This window comes from Paramacrobiotus metropolitanus, unplaced genomic scaffold (assembly GCF_019649055.1).
Source record: "Paramacrobiotus metropolitanus isolate TYO unplaced genomic scaffold, Prichtersi_v1.0 Parri_scaffold0000004, whole genome shotgun sequence".
NCBI classification, from domain to species: Eukaryota; Metazoa; Tardigrada; class Eutardigrada; order Parachela; family Macrobiotidae; genus Paramacrobiotus; species Paramacrobiotus metropolitanus.
In genome coordinates this window covers 664,899-685,245 of record NW_026570224.1, presented here as the reverse complement: position 1 = coordinate 685,245, position 20,347 = coordinate 664,899, and the positions used below count along the sequence as shown (strand labels likewise).

The 20,347-nt window shown below is 42.8% G+C and overlaps 3 protein-coding genes across 3 annotated transcripts; 2 read left to right on the top strand and 1 right to left on the bottom strand.

Moving 5' to 3' along the window:
- Nucleotides 1-1,006: 1,006 nt before the first annotated feature.
- On the top strand, nt 1,007-2,975 carry LOC129602749 (uncharacterized). The gene is made up of 5 exons (XM_055501884.1): nt 1,007-1,170; nt 1,256-1,739; nt 2,110-2,201; nt 2,292-2,382; nt 2,480-2,975. Exons 2-5 carry the CDS (start codon nt 1,350-1,352, stop codon nt 2,759-2,761), a joined length of 855 nt encoding a protein of 284 aa, XP_055357859.1. The 5' UTR covers nt 1,007-1,170; nt 1,256-1,349; the 3' UTR covers nt 2,762-2,975.
- Nucleotides 2,976-3,287: 312 nt separating this feature from the next.
- On the top strand, nt 3,288-5,195 carry LOC129602699 (40S ribosomal protein S3a-like). Its single transcript, XM_055501804.1, has 6 exons — nt 3,288-3,468; nt 3,553-3,656; nt 3,865-4,052; nt 4,185-4,310; nt 4,437-4,629; nt 5,003-5,195. Exons 1-6 carry the CDS (start codon nt 3,407-3,409, stop codon nt 5,122-5,124), a joined length of 795 nt encoding a protein of 264 aa, XP_055357779.1. The 5' UTR covers nt 3,288-3,406; the 3' UTR covers nt 5,125-5,195.
- Nucleotides 5,196-7,674: 2,479 nt separating this feature from the next.
- LOC129580723 (uncharacterized) lies at nt 7,675-19,354 on the bottom strand. Its single transcript, XM_055471382.1, has 16 exons — nt 19,154-19,354; nt 18,111-18,647; nt 15,386-17,737; nt 13,104-13,700; nt 12,541-12,990; nt 10,783-11,089; nt 10,674-10,706; nt 10,501-10,611; nt 10,233-10,420; nt 10,085-10,149; nt 9,884-9,983; nt 9,457-9,615; nt 8,934-9,278; nt 8,681-8,854; nt 8,116-8,578; nt 7,675-8,016 (listed from the first exon to the last, which is right to left on the bottom strand). The coding sequence occupies exons 2-16, from the start codon at nt 18,129-18,131 to the stop codon at nt 7,859-7,861; spliced, it is 5,523 nt and encodes a 1,840-aa protein (XP_055327357.1). The 5' UTR covers nt 18,132-18,647; nt 19,154-19,354; the 3' UTR covers nt 7,675-7,858.
- Nucleotides 19,355-20,347: the final 993 nt, after the last annotated feature.

Here is a 20,347-nt window from a genome sequence, read left to right as displayed (position 1 = left end):
TGGAATTATATAAAATAACTTTATAGATGCAAACTACAGACTTGCACGAGTGCTACAGAGTACAGTAGTCGGCTTTCGGCCAGCACCTGATCAATGGTAACTGGCAAATAAAAAATAACCTTAATACGTTTAGCCGCCTGATGTTGCGAGCCCATTTCTTTAAAAATTATATCCCCGGTAAGTATGTACGTGTAACTTACGAAGTATTATTTTTTGGTACTATTGGTATTACTGGAGAATTTTAGACTGTATGCTTTTATTATTGTAAGTGAAAAAACATTTTAGTTACAGTACTCTGGAAGCCGGCATCTGCCTACTTCGAAGTGTTTATTTTTGACCTACAATTCAATGCAAAAAAATGATGAAAAAAACTGCGGCAAAGTCTTTGGCGTAGCGAAAATTTCACCCGAGTGAATGCAAGAAAACGGAAATTTTAAATTTTTTTGACGGAGTTTTTTAAAAAACGGGGAGTCAGAAAGTGCATTTTTATGCTGGTGCCTCATTAAAAATTTTATAAGTGATTCACCGATGCATTCCACAAAATTCGCCACACAATTTTATAATTCACCGGTACATTCCACAAAAATCCAAAGGCGTCGCGAAATTACTGAAACGCACTACCAGCCAAAATACGAGCGTATAAGAGCTTATTCTTTAAAATTGTAAACTGGAATTTCGTAGAATGTTCCGGTGAATTATAAATTAAACTTTGACGTACGTAATGAACAGCATTAGCAATCTACTGAATTTGGCACTAGTTAGAATTGTCGACTTACTGTTAGATCAAATGACAAAGATATTAAAAAGTAATTATTTTCGATTAAAAAATCAGAAATAACTTCAAATAAGCTATGAGACTGCAAACTGCGTAGTTAAACACAGTAAAGCTATTGCCGATGTTGCGACATCCGGAGGTAGTATGCCTTGTCGACGTCACCCGCATTGCACTTGGCCGACGTCGTAACGAACACCAGCGCGCTCAACGCATTGGCAGTGCAGTCGCATGTCCTTATCCGCATCTCTTACAGCTTACACTTTACAGCTTACTTAAGTACTAATTTTCAGTTTTACGCTTTCGGACAGGCTAGAACCATTTCACATTTTATATAAGTTAGTAAGTTCAGTATCATACTTCGCCGTATTTACTTTGAGTGAAGCCTGCTAAAAAAAGTAAGTGCTGTGCTAAGTAGCCTGTTAAAGTGTACTTACAACTTACTGTTTTCTTTTTCGGTTATCACCATTCTGTGTTTTGCAGGGTGCGCTGCTTTTAGCGTCGACGCATCGATGCTTGTTCTACTTGGATTTTGCTAGTTCGTTTTTATTGATTTGTATTATTGCATTGTTCCGCAATGCATCGTCCTCAGTTCGGCGGAATGGGACCTCAAGGAATGAACCCTGGTTCGAATAGCGCAACCGTCCCGCAGCCGTTTTTCGATAGCCATCCGGTGGCAGGCAACACGCAGCAGCCGCCTGGTTATCTTCCAAGTAGCACTACCAGTTCCTTAGCAGCTGCCGGCTCAAATCTTACAAGTCCCGGTCAGATGTCTCAAGCTATCCATGGAGGTTACCCTGGTGCGACGGCGGTCACGAATTCTACCGTTGCTTCGATTCCGATTGTACCACTTGCCAACACGTTGACTTTCACTCCGTCGGGTTCGGCCAGCTCGGGTGGACCTTCGTTCAGAAACATCAAAACCACTATGAAAGCCTTATCTGACAACTACGAAACGGCCGTTGGGGTAAATCTGCTGCTTAAAGCTGTTCGTAAAGGTTTTCAAGGTATTTCTTACTTTATTTTCGTAATTCGTATGAAAGCAAGTTGTCGCCGGTTAATAACGCTGTGCTTGTGCACCCGCGTGCATTTAAGTAATATTGGACCGTCCGCGATGCTAAGCAATCTGGAGAAAATGGGCAGTTTGTAGACTTGTTTGATTCTAAGCAGTCTACTCTATGATGTCTGCTGCTTCCCGCTGCGCGTTTTCCATCCTTCGCTTTATCACTTCGCTTTTTTTCGCATTTATGCGTCTGTGTAGTGCAGTCTATGACTTTCTGGCAGTTGTATGCAGATTACAGTATTTTTACCCTATTCCAGTTTACTGTATTTTATAGACGCAATTCAAAGCGGATGCCGTGTTTCTGCAAAATTACCTATCAAATTTAAGTCTGATGGCCGGAGAGGGTAGTGGAAGATTGTCCGACAGGTACTGTATCAGTACCGTATCACTAGCAGATGTTGCTCTGACCCTTTTGAAAAAGTAGTCGACTTTGTAATCACAGTTACATGTTTTCAGTGTCACAGATGCAGACGATAAAATGTTGGCTGAGCTGGACATTAAACCTGATGCGGAAATTTATGCGCTGCTGCAGGAGTTGTCCACCTTGGTAAAATTAATTGGGGAAAATTCGTGCAATAAATAGACTGAATTTTTTGTTCTATCATTGCGAAACTGCGCGTTCATTTTCGAATCTGCCGAATTAGGATACCTTCAAACAAACTGCCGCGCAAGCTCTGTGGACCGCACGGCATCTTCCGCAGACAGCTACCTCTCTTCTCGATGCTAACTTCGAGCTTCCCCCCAATTTGGATAATCCTACATTAGTTGAGCTGCAGCAAACTGCCATCGATCAGATAAATTTTATAAAGAAATACCGAAGAGCGTTTGTGGACTGCATTGCAACGATGGCGAAAAACGTAGAAGATCCCACTGAGGCCGATATAGAAACTTTTTTGAAATCTGGAATATACAAATTGCAGGGTTAGTCTTTTTTTTGTAATTGTTGGCGCTTTACTGCTGGCATGGAGAGAAAAATCTGTCACGCTACTGAATTAATAATTCATCAGTGTCATGTTTGTGTTTGCAAATGTCTTTGTACCAGACAAAATGTTGCTTGGCAGACTGTCCCGGATTTCTGATCTGAATGTTGAGATCTGGTATCTCTAGTTCGTACTTTCTTTCTAAAGGGTTTCTAGCAGACTGGCACTGTACACCGGCGAAATTGTAAGTTTTTATTGTTGATGAAATTTCGGAAAAATTCGTTCCAGAATTCGACGTGTACTCTGTAACAACGTCAATAATACTCGTATTCAAAAATCTTAGAATATTGTGACTGACACCCTTGAGAGGTAGACTGATCGGAATGGGTTGGACCATATTGCAGAAGTGCCAATCATGATTGCGATTTTTTACCCTGCGAATGGCAACCAATGAGCGCTGCGACTGGTTCAAAGCGTTCATATGAATGCAGAAGCCGAAATGTTCCCTGCACGACTCCGTATGCGCGTGCAGGTTTATACGATGTACGGACTCTTATCGTGTAGTGAGAGCGCGGTTCCAACATTTCTACCTGCATTGGTTCTCCGTTTTGATTACCAGTTTGAAGTCGCTTGATTCCTCGAATTTTAATCATGGCGGTAGGAAAGAATAAGCGCTTGGCAAAGGGAGGCAAAAAAGGTGGAAAAAAGAAGATGTAAGTGCCGCGAACATGATGAGCGTATGCAGCCGGTTGGTCACGGATGGCTCTTCAGTTACTCATGAATTCGTGTGTTTGCAGTGTTGATCCTTTCTCTCGAAAGGATTGGTATGATATCCGTGCCCCTTCGATGTTCAATACGAGAACCATTGGAAAAACTATTGTCAACAGAACCCAGGGAACTAGTAAGTCTCCGATTTTTGTCTCTAGAATTAGTTTTGTTACGGGCACCTCGAGTCAGGTGAATGTACTGGTGCTGAAGGAGTACTAGCTCTTAAATTATTACTGAGCTGAGCTGAAGTGCAAAATCCATTTTATCGCGGTTCATACGAGTCCAAAATGACGGGAGTGCGTTTGATAACTTACTAAGGAGTGGGTCATGAATGTTTTCAGAGATCGCATCGGAAGGTTTGAAGAACCGCGTTTTTGAGGTCGCGCAAGCTGATATTCATAATGACGACATTGGATTCCGTAAATTCCGGCTGATGTCGGAGGATGTCAGTGGGAAGAATGTCTTGACAAATTTCCATGGAATGACTTTATCTACGGACAAGATTCGCTCCATGGTCAAAAAATGGCAGGTCCGAAAAAAATTTGCTTCGCTTACCAGTTAATCGTTAATACCACACACACTATTGTCACTACTATTGTGCCCACATCTGTCTGGCTACGTGGTCTGGCTCTACTGTAATCGGCATGGTTTGTCTCTTTAGACATTGATCGAAGCCCACACCGATGTTAAGACCACTGATGGATATTTGCTGCGCGTCTTTGTCATCGGGTTTACCAAGAAGCGCCAGAATACGCTCCGAAAGACTTGCTATGCGCAAAGTTCGCAGGTTTGTGCAGTTAGCAAACAGCCTAAAAATCTTGTCAGACATTTTACCCATGGAATGGTTGTTGAAGGGTTCTTACTTCTTAGCGTACCGGAGCGATGCTTTAATAGGAAATGTTTAATTTGCTAGGTCAAAGAGATTCGAAAGCGAATGATCAACATCGTGACTCGAGAAATTTCCTCCAGCGATCTGAAGGAAGTTGTTAACAAGCTTCTGCCAGACTCCATCGCGAAGGATATTGAAAAAGCATGCCAGACGGTTTATCCTTTGCACGATGTTTATGTGCGAAAAGTCAAAGTTATGAAGAAACCCAAGTTTGAATGTAAGCTTTATAAGCGATTGATTAGTATTAATATGATAATTCTACAGTGAAAGCATCCTATTGATAGTTTTCTATGCATTCACATGGGCTAGACTGTTCGGTGACTTCTAGAAAACTAAATTAGCAAGCAAGTGACTTTATGACAAATCTGTAAATTTGTACCGAATTTTTTGGCGTAATACGGCGATTGTGACAGTTTATTAATTGTAATTTTAATAAGGGTATACTGAAACTGAATACTGATATATTATCATATGGCAGTATCCATATGTGCTTAATATTAGCATATAAAAGTTGAATAATAAAACGAAGGTAGACTTATGTTGGAATAGTGGGTGTTCTTTCGGATTGCGCTGATCTGTTTCTTTTGCAGTGAGCAAACTGCTCGAAATGCACGGAGAAGGTGGCAAAGGTGCCACAGTGACCACGAACGCCGAAGGGGTAGCCGTTGAGAGACCGGACGGATATGAACCACCTGTGCTTCAAAATGTTTAATAATTTTGTGGTTGGGAAATTGTCATACGTTTCGGGAAATTTGCAGATGAAAAATAAAATAACACGCTGAAGTTATGCTGTGCTCGCGGTGTCGCAGGAGTCTGACCGGGAATGCTGGTCATAGGATTATTATTTCGGTACTTTACTTACGGCAAATTTTCCGTTTATTGTCATCATCATAAATGCGTATATCGTTCCCACAAAAACCGCATAGCCACAGTATTGATTATAATATAATCAATACTGTGGCTACGCGGTTTTTGTGGGAATAGATATATACAAGTATCGGTCGCGCTAGCGCGCGACCAGTTATGTTCGAGGTATGGAAAAATGAAAGAAATACAAATACACTTCGTACAGCAATAAAAAAGATTTTAAATATTTCAAATATAAAACCCCAGCGAGGCCAGCTACGAAAATATTTTAAACATGTGGAAATGCGGACAGTTTTCAAGCTTTCCGGTTAAATTCGACCAGTTTTATAAAAACTGAAAACCTCCGTAATTTTTCTTTTTGTTTGCCTTTTTCACGGTTCTTTTTCCCGTTTTCAATGTAACTTTATATTGCCGATTCTAACGAACTTGAAAACTGTATTTTTTGGTAAGACAGTATAATATTTAAACGGTGATAAAATGGATGGAGTGGGATCATTTAAACGATGCCCATAAAAAACCGTTCAGCCGATATTTCAGCGCAGAATTATTGGAAACTTGTGGGAAACAATTAACGGTTGCCCAAGGTGACCTCGCACGCTGCATGTAAGATTGTAAGATTTTCAGCCATTCAGTCAAACTCTTCAGTAATTATTAAAATAAAATAAATACATATATTATATTATTAGATTTCGAGCTTAGTGAGTACCCAAGCTATCGCCAGTATTACAGAGCAACGTGCAGTAGGTTAGTGAGTGCCCAAGCTACCACCAGAATTACAGAGCCGCTACGTTAGTGAGTACGGTAAACGGGCCGCGGGCCGGCTTTTAGATATTTAGAAATTACACATAAATTAGACCATTTAAACCGTGCGATATTGAGATACTCAGATTTCTAGATATTTTTAAAATTTTGAAACTCTGGAGGCTCAGAAAATTAGAGGTAACGACCCCGCGCAGCGGGGCCGAGTCGAAATATATAGAAATATTTAGAAATTCTGAAAATGTAAAAGCTTTGGAGCCGACTTTGGATAAATTTACAGTTATTCTGAGGTATTCAAACGCATTTAGAAACATCTTAAAGGTTTCTAGAATTTGAAAATGTATATTTAAAAGTTTGATGTAATTGACAATTTTAAATAACTATTGTTTAGGTGCTAAGTTGCAAAACCTGTGTTTGCTCATTCGAGACGTTTCCAGAATTTACTGGAAATTTTTATGAACTTTAAACGCTAAGTACTGAAAGTTTAAAAGGGTTTTTGAAAACGTTCCGGAAACCAAAATTTTTTTTCAAGCAGCAGGTAGGAGCTGTGGGAGATGCTGGATTTTCTAAAACTATCAAAAGCTTCACAAACGGAATCTCGAGTTAGGAGATATTTTCCAAAACCAACAACCTTTAAGTACTACAGCTTTTAAAAATTTTTTTAGACCTTCTCCAAAACTTAAGATTTTTTAAATCTAAAGGTAGGAATGTTTGTGCGATGCTCTATTTTATAAAAGCGTCATCTTATTGAAACAATCAATTTTGATTTAGGAGATAATTTTCAAAAAATAAGGACGTAAGGATATATGAATCTGTTGATATGTATATATCTATATATTATAAAGTTGCAGCAAGCTCGATACACTCCCTCTCTAGTTAGGGAACTTTGATTGCAGGGTCTGGAATTTCTCTCACTAAGAGACGCGAAACTGCAACTTTATACCTCAGTGATTAAAGCTACTATGTTCCACTTATTTTTTAACATTATTTTTATGTATCGTTTTTTGTACTTAAGGTATCGATTTCAGTCTTTTCAGGTGATCGTGAGATATGCTTATTAAATTTGGTGCATTTATTTCGACATACGTACTTTCCAGCCTTGTACAGTGATTCAGATTTCAGATTGTAATTACGGATGATCAGTGATTAGCACTGATTACCTTATTTTGCTCGAACTGCTACAAAGTAGTAAATTGATGCATGTAAAGCCCTCGAGCTCAGAATATGATTTTGTGCCACCGTTGCATAGTCCGCAGCACAATGTCACTGATACCGGAATTACAGGTGTACCGCACTCCTTTTACACCTTTATTGATAACCTAATGCATTTTGTGGTGGCATGCAGGGCCTTGCAGGCCATGGTACTTAACACTATCCTGTTTCCCTACCATCTTTCCGCATCCCGCACGCGAATGGACTTACGATTTTTATGCCTAGCCACCGGACAATCCAGCGGATCAAAAAGTCCGATTATCTAGTCAAATGCCGACTACTGTACTTTTGCCGGCAGAATGCTTGGTCAGATTCCAACATACTCGCGCAAATGACTCTCAAGTCGCCGACATCGTCGCACAAAATTAATGTTTAAAAATAATAATGTTATCCGGGGACGATGTTTACAACTGCCAAACCAAAACCGATAACAATAATTTATTTGCAAGCCGTTGTTTGTTGACTGGCCATAATTCAGCAAACGTAAAAAACTGAATATCGCGAAAATTTTGCAGATTATATTAACAAAAGGACGGTTAATGTTAAACAATCTGACTAGAAAACAGAAACCAGCTGCACGATAACATGCACAATATGTCACAGTAAAATCAATCATCAAGTTGAGACCGGGATTTCCTAATACCATAAACGGCATCTATCACCGAATCCTTGAGATAATCTTCCGATAACTGCCCGCCCGAAGAGCTGACTGACTTCCCAGTTTCCACGACGAATTCACACCTCATTAACATTTTCTTGACATTTTCTATAAAAGCGCCAAGACCATGAAATCAGTTAAATAACGCTTGATTATGTCTGTATTGAGAATACTTACAGGCTGCACTACGTTTAAAGATTGTCTCACCTGAAACAGCACAAACAAATACTTGAATCTTCTTTTTCGTACATTCTTTGTGTAACTTCTTCAATGCATCCACTCCCGAAATATCCACAAACGTCACCGCTACCATATCGACAATTAAAGCCGGATTTTCCTTGAGAAGATAATCCCTATCTTCAGATTTCGCACCGGCAGGCAAAGGCGGAAAACTAGATATTTCCGGCCACGCTTGCTCTTTCATCCGCATCAAGCAGGCTTCCGCGTTGGCGAAGTATAGCGGACCTTTCATTCTAATTATACGAAAATTTTCGTTCAGATCTGTCACCGGAAAACAATCGTAGCTTCTCTCTACTGCCTCCAACTGATCCACAGGGGACTGTTGGGACTGATAAATAACGGTGGCTATAAGCGAAAAGATCACACCCACGGCCAAGCCGATTTCCACATCTAATATGATGATGCTGCAATAGGGCACCAGAAACATGGCCTAGAAAATGAAACCGAACATTAATAATTCAATATCACGATTCACGGTAATAGTAGTAAAATCACAACTAAAAATACGAAAGATTTCATTTTTTTCGCGTACTGCTTCGGTTTTAGAAATGCGCCACAGACGCTTGACGTCTGTAACGCCCAGCAAGCTTGGACTAAGAGCCACGATTATGATGCATCCCAGACAGGATTTGGGTATTGGTTCCAAAAGAGGCCCGACGAAGGCAATCACCAGACCGACAACAAGACCCATCAGAATACTGACGATCTAGTTGAGAAAATAAAAAACAATACTGAAAGCTTTATGTAACGTGCACAGATAAGGACATTTTATGACAGTTATATACCTGAGTGCGACCTCCACTAGACTCTTGCACAAGGCTCCGTGCCAACGCGACACCGGACGGAAAACACTGGAAAAATCCAGAAAAGAAATTGGCAAACCCCAAAGCACGCAGCTCTTGATTCCCATTTATAGTGTATCCGTGCTTCTGTGAGAATACGCGACCAGCCGAAATTGCCATGGAGAAAGCAATCACCGCAATCAGGAATGCATCCACAATAACTTCCTGCACGAGAGAAAAGGGCGGCAGCAGCGGCTGCGGCAGTCCTAGTGGTATGCTCTTCACGGTGTCAACACGGTAAACTGTTTGCAAATCCATCAAATACGACGTGAGTGATGAGAAAATAATCTGCAAAGTTAAATATAAATTTTATGTTTAACAGTAAACCGGAAAGCCAATAATAATAATAATTATTACTTATAATAATACGAGTAGTCATATTAGTCGTGAATACGCGCACCGAAATTAAGGCACTTGTACACAAACAAACTTCTTTAATTAACCAGCACAAAAATAGCGTTCGTACCACAAGCAACTCAATCGGGATAGGAAATCGTATTATTTTCATCACACGAGCATTTCCGTTAAGGAATTTCGCTAAGACCAACACGGCGAAGCATATACCGGACACCAATAATGTACCGAGATGAATGTCCGGTATCCTACAGGCGACATCAAACAGCCTCTGCAAAAAACTGAAACGGTAAAGTTTCCATACAAAATGGAACAATTCTTCTGGCTACAAAATACCATAAAGCAATACAAAAAAGTGTTTGGGAGCGCGCAACAGCGAAAGTTCCCCTGGATGTACACGAACTTGGTTCTATGTACCGAGCCAAATCCCTTAAATTAGCGCGCTAATGAAAACAAAACTCCAACATGCTGAAAAAGTCCTGATGCGTAAGATATGGAGAAAGAAAATTCTGAATTCGAGAAACAAGAGAAAGACGTACATAAAACAAATTGAATGGTCCACGACGTTTAGGGAGAGATAAACCAAGAATCCACTGTAACTGCGTGCACAATATATGAACAGCGGCCCCACATGCAAAACTACACAAGAAAAATGACGTAAGAACAAACAGCTACAGAAATTACCCATCTGCTGCTAACATAAGCCATGAGCTGTTTCGCATGAATTTTTTCTTCCTTACGCCTTGATCACGCGGTCAGAGAGAAACACAGTCAGAGCACCCATACCAAGGAAGCCCAGCAGAATCTAAAACCGACACAGTCAATTAAGAAATTTACAAATTCTTACAGTTTTCAGGACGCTATCTTTGCACTGAAAATCAGTCGTACCTGCCACGCACCGACCATAACTGCTAGCACGGACGCTACTTCCGATGAAGATACCGCCGGCGCTGATGTTATCGATGACCGATTAAACGTAGCGTTCGCATTATCAACCACGATAACCGCAATTTTCTGTCTCTCCATCACATCCGCCACGGTTTCTCCGCACATCAAAGCCACCAAAGCGAACGTCCCTTAGAAAAAAACAGAATAAATATAAAATATAAAAACTTGTACTACATTCGAGACATCAGAATACGTCTTAATATTTTACCAACGGACACATGCCGGGAAGTGCCGAACAACGCGTATATAAACGGGGCTATAAATGAAGTGTACAATCCAAAAATCGGTGAAACACCCGCCACAAGTGCGTATCCCAAAGCTAAACAGACAAGCACTGCATCCAGACATTTTCGGCAATCAGACTTCGAATGGCTGTTTTACCTTGCGGTACAGCCAGTGTGCCAACGGTTAATCCTGGAATGTAGACCGCATTAAAACATATCAGGCAATTCTGGAATACGAAATTGGGGAGAGAAGGCAATCATTTTACCAGAGATAACATCTCGAAAAAGATTATCCTTGACGTCATATTTTACGATCCACGATAAAAATGGAATATAAACAGCCAGCCAAGACCAGACGCGACTGTCGGTCGAAGGGGAACTGGTTGAGAAATCTTCGGGTAAGCATTTCTTTATTCGTCTCCATATTGCATATCCACGAGAATTCGGTTTCGCCTCTTCTCCGGATAAAGAGTCCTCGTGGCGGATGGGAATAAAAACAACTTGTTTATGACGATCTTCGTGCAGCATTTTAAAATTAGCTTCCACGGTCTTGGACATTTTTCGCAGTTGTCGCTACAGCTAGCGAGCTCAGTTCACATGTACAATCCACAGAAGCAGTCCGGAAACTGCAAAAACTAAATGTGGTGCACCTTGTAATGCAAAATAAGGATCAGACCGCATCTTACCTAATCACCTGCTGATGAAATTCTAACCATAAACTGCACCGTCATCGGCAGATAGGTATTAATGAGTGTTGACATTGGCTACAGGTTTTTGCATCCAAAGCACTTCATAGCAGAACACATGACTAGTTCTGAACCTTTTCATTTAGGCAACCTGCGGAACAGGGCCTACAGGCAGGGCCGTGGTACAGGTAACTGATGTGAGGTAAGGAACATAATGTACTGTAAATACAAATTAATAATACGTGTACTTTATTAGTTATTACACGAGTACCGGTACTTCTGTGCAAGTTGCTATAATGATTAATTAGCGGAAACCTGGTAAAAATGTTCGAAAGCAAAAACGATACTACAATAATAAAGCTGCCCGCCTGCCCGTACAGTACGATATTCGGATACTCGAACGGGTCGGGTCGTACAGCATTAATTTTAATAAACTTTGAGACTGCGTTGAAAATTAATCAACAAAAATCTTAAGCTACTTGCTAGTTGCTGGTAACAGTTCCCGTGTCATCCCGCGGTGACGGCATCATGAAAAAATAGTTCGAAGAATTTCAAAGACTAAATTCTTGAGTTTTTCTTCAGGCGCATTTCCTAAACCTGTTCTCATAAAATGCATTAAATCTATTAAACCGGTCTCGTCTCCAAGGATGATACAAAAAACAACTCAGTTGTTAACTTGTTAAGTGCACGGCAGGGCGTCGACGGGCAAATCGAACCAAAATGGGATCAGTGCAATAAGTGGACGAGTATACCTACGAAAGGTGGCATTCATCTAGGTCAGCAAACTTCTGGAAGTTTTCAACTGACCATGAGCCCAAAGTCGCCATCTTTAACAAAAGCTACGTAATTACTGTTAACTTGTAAGTGAGTAAGTACTTCCCTATTCTACTGTACTCGTACTATCTTCACATAATGATGCACTACCGCCCGGTTTCTTTTGTGGCTGCGCTTTTTCTCACGGCCCATAACAGGCCATGAACACGCTTCAGCACTAAACAATAAATATTTGTATTCTTTTTAGCGTGGACATTTCTTTTTGTGCCACTTGCGAAAATCAACTTGCTCGACAGACAGGCTTCCAAGTAACTGAAGTATTAAGCACTTAATAAAAATTAAATACGGACCGAATCGAAGAATACAAGGAAGACGATGGATAAAATTGCGAAGACAATATTGTTTGTACTTTATTCTAATTTAGAAATATGCGTTTAGTAAATATTTTAATATTTACTCTAATTCAAAACCGTACAGCACTTGTAATTTGTTAGGACATTATGATTGTAATTCATCTTCATCTGCTTCGGTCCACGGTGAAAGATATCGCCTGATCAACGGCACCGGGCCTTCTTCCGGTCGCACATACTCCATAATTGTCATAGGATGGCGTCCCGCTAGCGCCATTTGAAAGACCTGACGTGCTTCCTTCACCGTATCATAGATATCCAAAAATCTCGGCCACTCCGTTGTGTCCCGCGCGGCACGCATGCTCTCAACCAGGGAAATTAGGCGCTTGGAATAATGCACAGCTCGGACGGCTCGCTGCACTTGTGCTGATTGTTCCCTACGATTGCCGTTAGATTGTCCGAACAGCGCGGTGGATGCATCGGCCGGCAGTGATAACTTGTCCAGTATTCTACCCAAGCACTGCACAGCGCGTCTCTCGGATTCTTTGAGATAATAATCCGGAGATATGTCGAAAAGCGGATCGTGGCCGCCGGGCAGGGCGCCGTCGAGATCGGTGACCACCACGTAGGGCGGCGGTCGATAGTGACCCGAGCTCCGCGGAATCTGAATAATTAAAATTGAGTATTATAAAATCACTAGCCGTATGTAAATAGTATGCTCTCGTATGTAAATAGTATGCTCTCGCCGTAATCCAAAATCAAAGTTAATATCGATACCTGCGAAGAAAGATTGGGAAAATCATGAAGTAAGGGGTTTTCGAGGAGCAACTGACAGCCATCGAGGGCGTAATAAATATGGTCCAAACTGAAGTTGTTATAAACCAATCGGCGATTATGATGAATATGGATCAGACCGAGTACGACCTTTTCGATTACATCCCATAAAAGCAACTCCGGAATGATTAGTTTTCGGCATGTTTTCAGTTCGTCGCAGACACGCAGGGACATGCTGGTGCCTTGGAAAATGTGGTAAATCCGCCATGGCGGAACTTCCCGTACTGTTGTGATGTACTGCATGATGTTAGGGTGGCGAATGGCTTTCCATGCCTCAACAGTTGCACTGGGCAAGACGAATGTGGATGACACCATTTTGACGGTATAGATTCGGCGATCCAGCAGGCATTCGGCGGCATGGATATTGCGCAGAGTGAAGTGATTTAGATAGTGCAACCAGCCAAAATTGTCTGGCTTGATAAAGTATTCTGTAGGGATTTTCTTGAGGTAGGATCGGATTCGTCGGGGGATGCGGATGAACTCCAAGTGCTGGATGTTCTCAATGCCGAACTGTCGGAGGATGCAACGCTTGCAGAGTTCCTGCAGCGACATCAGCTCAAACACATCGCCCGGAGTACGCTGTGCGCTACTCGACCGGAAAAACCGCGAGCTTGATCGATGAAGGGCGCTGGCGCGGACAATGGCGCTCGGCTGTCCGACTAACTGTCCTTGTGACATTGTCGAACGTTAACGCTTTGCGCCGCAGGAGTATGTCAGAAAGTTAAAGCATGTGTACGAGTACTACAAAAATTCCCGATTCCCTGAGGTTCTGTATCGTTCTCACGAGCATGCATTTTTATCGTAAATTAAACTAGATTTTTTTATGGTTTGTCCTCGCATACTTTCTAATGTATCTGTGTACTGCGCATTTTACCGTGAGATACCGGCTTTTTATCAAAAAATTACAAGGTCATGTTTTCATACGCACATGTTTCTGTGAGGCTCTGCATATTGCAGTATGATGTTATCACTTACTTTGTTTTGGCAGTATGTGTTAGTAAAGAAACGGACTACTAAGTATACGTACTGCAGTTAAACGGATGCCCTGTCTGCAAAAACCGTATTAGATATTAATTTTCAGTCAGTATTCTGATTGCTGAAATTTTTACAAAGTAACCACGCAACTTGATTAACCATTGTATTGGGCCGTCTGCAATTTCGCATGAGCTGCTGTACACTTACTGCCTTGTGGGCACCTGGTTGTAAGGACGTATTGGTGAGCCGTTGTTGATTGCAATTTTTTATTGTTATTATTATCGGATGCCATTGTGCTACAGTAGCATTGAGAGTAAGTAATTTAGGTATCAATGTTGAAGATTAAAACGTAGACTTGTTTACAATTAGGTTTTTTGGGTTTCGAGAATGTCGTTATGAACGGTCATGTTCAACGCTGTTTTCATGGCTTTGTAAGAACGATATTAACGGCATTTTGTGATGTACCAGATTTTCAGCTGAAAGTGTTACTTCACTACATTTTTATTATTTTGATTAATTGGATATTTTCTCGCGATAACCTCCACTCGTAACCCATAACGTCATGTTGCGTTATTCAGATACAGCATGAATTTCCAACGCGGCCGGCGAATACAGCCACGCTTTTGTTAACATAACAGTCTAATTGTTGTTAATGGCATTTTGAAATTAGATACGGTAACCTGCACAACGTTGATTGCCTAGATGATCAGCGCTTTTGTTACGCGTTTTGTTTTTACTGTGCTGTTTTTTTGGCTGACACCGTTTGCTAATTAAGAAGTGTGTAGATGATTGCAGCGGTGATGGGTTGTTTTTCGTTCAATAATGAAACGTTATAGATTTAACGCTTTGTGACAATGGTCAGGTACTTATGATGGCACAATGATATTGAAACCATTCCTGATATTGAGCGGACATTGTCCATACAAACCTATTGTATTGCTAAAAGTGCAAAAATAATGATAATGCAAAGGCACATATAGAAGTGGGCGCTTACATATAAAAGATTATTACATTAACCAGAACAGCGACTGTATTTGGCATTTTTAAATATAACACGACGAATCAAAAAACAGCAAAGACATATCGCGCTTGGAAAAAAAACCCGGCCTGTACAAAAAGTTTCATTTTGGCATTTTGTACACCAACGAGCAAAACTGTCAAAACTGGAAGAAATTTTTCTTGTATACTGAACCAAGTAAAAAACGATTAATCAACAGATTTAGTTAAATAACTTAATATTTCCCATAGGACGAAAGTTGTGATTTATAAAACTGCGATGACGATGGATACGTTTGAGCGCCGGGACTGCTGCTGCTACTGCTGCTGCCGGACTGCCTGTACGAACTTGAGATCGCTCCGTATGGCGGTCGGTATGACGACGCACTGGATGACGAAGCGGAGCTGGATGGGGACGATGAAGACGGGGAACTGGAGCTGCTCGAGCTGGATTTCGATGAACCGGACCGGTAACCATATCCTCCATAGCCACCGTATCCGCCACCTCCGTAACCGCCACCACCATATCCGCCATAACCACCATATCCCCCACCACCATAACCGCCGCCTCCGTATCCACCACCGTACAGACCGCCGCCTCCATACTGGTTCAATCCATAACCGCCGCCGCCGTAGCCGGTATTACCATATCCACCATAACCGCTGCTACCGCCGTAGCCGCCATAACCGCCGCCAATTGGCGTTCCTACAATGACATTACCGGTTGATGAGCCGGCGACTGGCGTTCCTACCACGGTATTAATAGCAAATTGACGGGCTAATGGGCTTGACAGAACGGACGATGACGAAGTGCCCTGGCCTTGAGTGGGCATGAAGGATAATTGGCCTTGACCTGTCGCAAGTGCACGGTCAATTTCATCTACTCCTGCTACAGGATCAACTGGAAGTGTTGCCGCTAATTGTGCTTGAGTTATTACTTGTCCTGCCACTGCTCCTGTTCCTGCAACAGGGGTGCCGACAACCACTCCTCCTGTTCCTGTGCCTGCAACTGGTGTGCCAACAATCACATTCCCACTGCTTCCCAGGGCGCCGTAACCGCCCGTTCCGTAAAGTCCACTATTGCCGTATGAATTAGTACCGTATCCGCCTCCGCCATAGCCGCCGCCACCATAACCACCGCCGCCGTAGCCGCCACCTCCATAGCCACCGTATCCGGAGCTTGCGTACGGCGCGTAGCCTCCAGAATAACCGCCATAACCACCGCCGCCATAACCACCACCTCCATAACCACCGTATCCCGAACTCAACCCGCCGTATCCGCCACCACCGTAGCCTCCGCCGCCGTAGCCCCCGCCATAGAGACCGCCGCCATATCCGCCAGAGCCGTATCCACCACCATACCCTCCGTAGCCCGAATTCCCCCCATAGAAGCCTCCACCACCGCCGTATCCACCGTAACCGCCCCCTCCGTAGCCGCCTCCACCATAGCCGCCGTAGCCTCCGCCTCCGTAACCGCCTCCAACCGGCGTGCCAACGATGACATTGCCGGTGGTGCCTGTGACCGGTGTTCCGACGATTACGTTGCCGGTCGTCCCAGTGCCAACCGGTGTGCCAACAACAACGTTTCCGGTGCCGACGGGGGTCCCAACAATAACATTGCCGGTGTTTCCGTAACTTCCGTAGCCTCCGAAGCCACTTCCGTACGTGCCTCCGAAAGTACCGGTAGTACCATAGCCGACTGGTGTTCCCACAATAACGTTGCCGGTGGTTCCCGTAGGTGTTCCCACAATCACGTTCTGACGATCAGTTAAGGTTGAGCCAGCCGCTGTGCCGGTTGTGACTGTAACGGAAATAGGGTTAGAGGTTTGGCGCGACGTTAAGCCGCCGCCGCTAGCAATGGCATTGAGTGCCACGTTGAGGGCGCGATCAATCTCATCTGTTGTAGTTGGATCAATTGGCACTGCTGCTACGTTGGTAGTCCCGGCTGCCACTAAACCAGCTGCTGCGCCTGCTACGCCTGCTACGGGGGTCCCAACCACCACTCCTCCGGTGCCAGCCACGGGGGTGCCGACAATAACGTTACCGGATCCAAAGGATCCGTAACCCCCTCCACCGTATCCTCCGTAACCGCCATAGCTTCCGTATCCACCACCTCCATAACCTCCATATCCACTTCCTCCGTAGTATGAATACGGATTGGTGTAACCCCCGCCACCGTAACCACCGCTACCGTAACCGCCACCACCGTAACCGCCACCACCGTAACCGCCGCCACCGTAACCGCCACCACCGTAGCTGGATCCGTAACCCCCGTAGCCGCCACCGGTACCGTACGAGCCAACGGGAACGCCCTGTATCACACTTCCTGCTACTGGTGTACCTTGAATAACGGTCGGCGGGACGCCGCCGACGGGTGTTCCAATAACAACTTGATTAGCCTGTAATTGGCTGGTTATTTGACTGGTCAGCTGCTTGGCTAAGGCTGATATGGCATCTCTTTGACTAGCTGTCGATGTCGGTGCTGATTGTTTGGTGGGAGGAACGGGTTCTTCCGTCGCTATGAGGGATAATCTGGGGTCGTGTTTGGGTCTAACGGCGGCGGAAATAACATGGTGGAAATGTGATGTGGAGAGGAATAACAATAACTGTATAAAAGAAAAAATGGTACAATTACAAATTCCAATGTTAATAAGCGCATTATACATGCCGACAATAATTAGCATAATCGAATGGATCAATGGTGAGGTGAGCTCACTATGCAAACGAATGACTTTTCACGGCTAACAGATTAAAGCCAAATAGAATAGATAATGAGACAATAAGGACATAAGTAAACCACTTAATACAGGCGTAGCGCACAAACGCCAGCATGCTACGGAAATCTTGAACTGTTCTGCTAGTTTGTTAGTGGCGTGTGCCGCATCAAAAATTATTTCATAATTTTTCTAAAAAATTAACATACGATAAGTGCAAAACATAAATTATGACTATTACTACATGGGTAAAGGTCACACGTACCAGGATGAGCCTTAGCTCCATGTCCTCGCTAGCGACAGCTAGATGTGCGGCAGGATAGATCCGTTTTGAAAAATTATACGTGGTATAGCGGCTTGTGGCAAATCAAGATTCGGCGGCTTATTAGGCAAGGGTGTACAGATATAATGCGGTGATGTACCGCAATAAACAAGTATTCCTGACCGATTGGAATTAGCGTCCAATGAGACCAAGGCAGGTATGTATGCACTAGACTGATAGACATTAAGAGATGAGGGTTAAGTTATATACTTCATTTTGAAATGCTCCCACCTTAATTCCAACTCAAAGTTTACGCACGAGCATATAGTATTCTCACAAACAATCTAACATTCCATGAGGTTATAGTACAGCGGCATTTTATATAGACATGGACATAATATGCAACTTAGAGCCCTCCCCGTCGTCGGGGATAGTCCTGTTGGCTGACCAGTCCATTTCTTAACACTGCTCCAGTTGTTTTTGCTGGCTAACCAGTGTGTGGGGGCGGTGCATTTACATGTACAAACCAATCCCTAGATCCTACAACAGTGCAACGCAAAAACTGGCTCCACACGTTGATTGAAAAATTGCCATTGTACAATATGCGAGAGATTTATGATACTCTAATTGAGCACGCGCGCCGTCAATGTATAATACGGATAGCTAGCCTTCACACCGCCACTGTACAGATCGGCATGAGCAGTAAAATGAAATATTGTATACAAACCTGCGTATACAAGGGGCCGATCTGCATCTAATTATTGACTAAAGGCTTTAGTCAATAATTAAATGCCGGTCTATAGGCACTAGTTCGGGGCTCTATGACAAAAAATTCTATTGATACAGTCAGCGTAATGCCACACGTCATTTTCGGCTAATTTACACTTTCCCTCCATATTTACACATTTCGAACGAAATCGCGCAATAATTTCGACCCACATCAAATTTACAAATAAAATTCAGCGTCTGATGAAATGAATTAGGGGGTCACACACTTGACGTACAAATACTAATAAGGATACGCTACCTGATAGCCGGCACGGTACCTGCATATGAGCCATTTATATATATAAGATGCAATATTGCGATAATGTACCGTTAATAATTGCAGTCGCAGATGGACGCAATTGTATGGATATAGTCCTTAACGTGGGTTAGATGCTAGCGTTGCTTATCATTGACAGTCATTAGCATCCAACATTTGATTTCCGCATAAAGTGAAAATACGTGTCCTCATACTAAGAGAGCTGAAAAAGGACAAATCGTTCACTTATATATCGAGCGATACACGTCTTTGGTTTTGAATCAATTTTTCTTCAGAGGCTCTTAAAGTTTAAGTTCGTCTCCTGTTGCGAGAGAGGTCAGACTCTGTGGTTATTGACCATCTATTTGAAAATCCACAAATCGGACACTGTGTGTAAAGTTGAACCGTAGGTATTGGGTACACACAGATAATTGGTACGTACCGCGCCTTTGGGCCAAGAAGACATTGCACACCATCCACTACGTCGTCTCTTCCCGCGTGCCAACCACGAAACGGTCAATTCGCGTAATTAATTATGTTTACCGATTAGCAGTTCACATTTCAACACGAACCAGTTTTTCTATCCATCCACATTTGTCCAGATACGATTTGCACACACAGACACATGCAGATGCAGGTACGCGCGTTGATATGTTCTATGTAATCACCAATGTTCTGTCCGGCAACACCAATCTCCTTTGCGAACATGACCGCTGTCAGTGCAAAACTGACATTTGCCGGTGTTTGCCGTACTATTATAAATTTTCTCTAACAAGGTTAATCACAGTATAATCCTACCAGAAGAAATTTAAGTTACATTACAGTTCTAATGGTACTGTAGTTCGTCCGGACGTGCATAATCACAGGTATAAACTATAGTAGTATCGGTTAGCTGAATGGTATGGACAAGTTGAGGGACGTTATCATTAAGCAAATCAAGTGATCCACAACGCCACCTTCCGTGTTTTACGGAAACGCTGAGAAAAAAATCCGATCAGAGCTTAATGTCGGCTCGCACTATCTGAATGGATTGTGTACATATTAGCAGCTGACCACAAAGAGGCGGCTTGCATGTTCGATAGCATTTTAGACGTTTTCGGCATACATCTAATCTTGTAAGCACTAGAAGTATTCAAAATTTAAGTTTCCCGTGATCTATCATCCATTGCAGTGGAAGTCGCCATGATTATCGTCCTAATGAAAATATGCAGTGCTA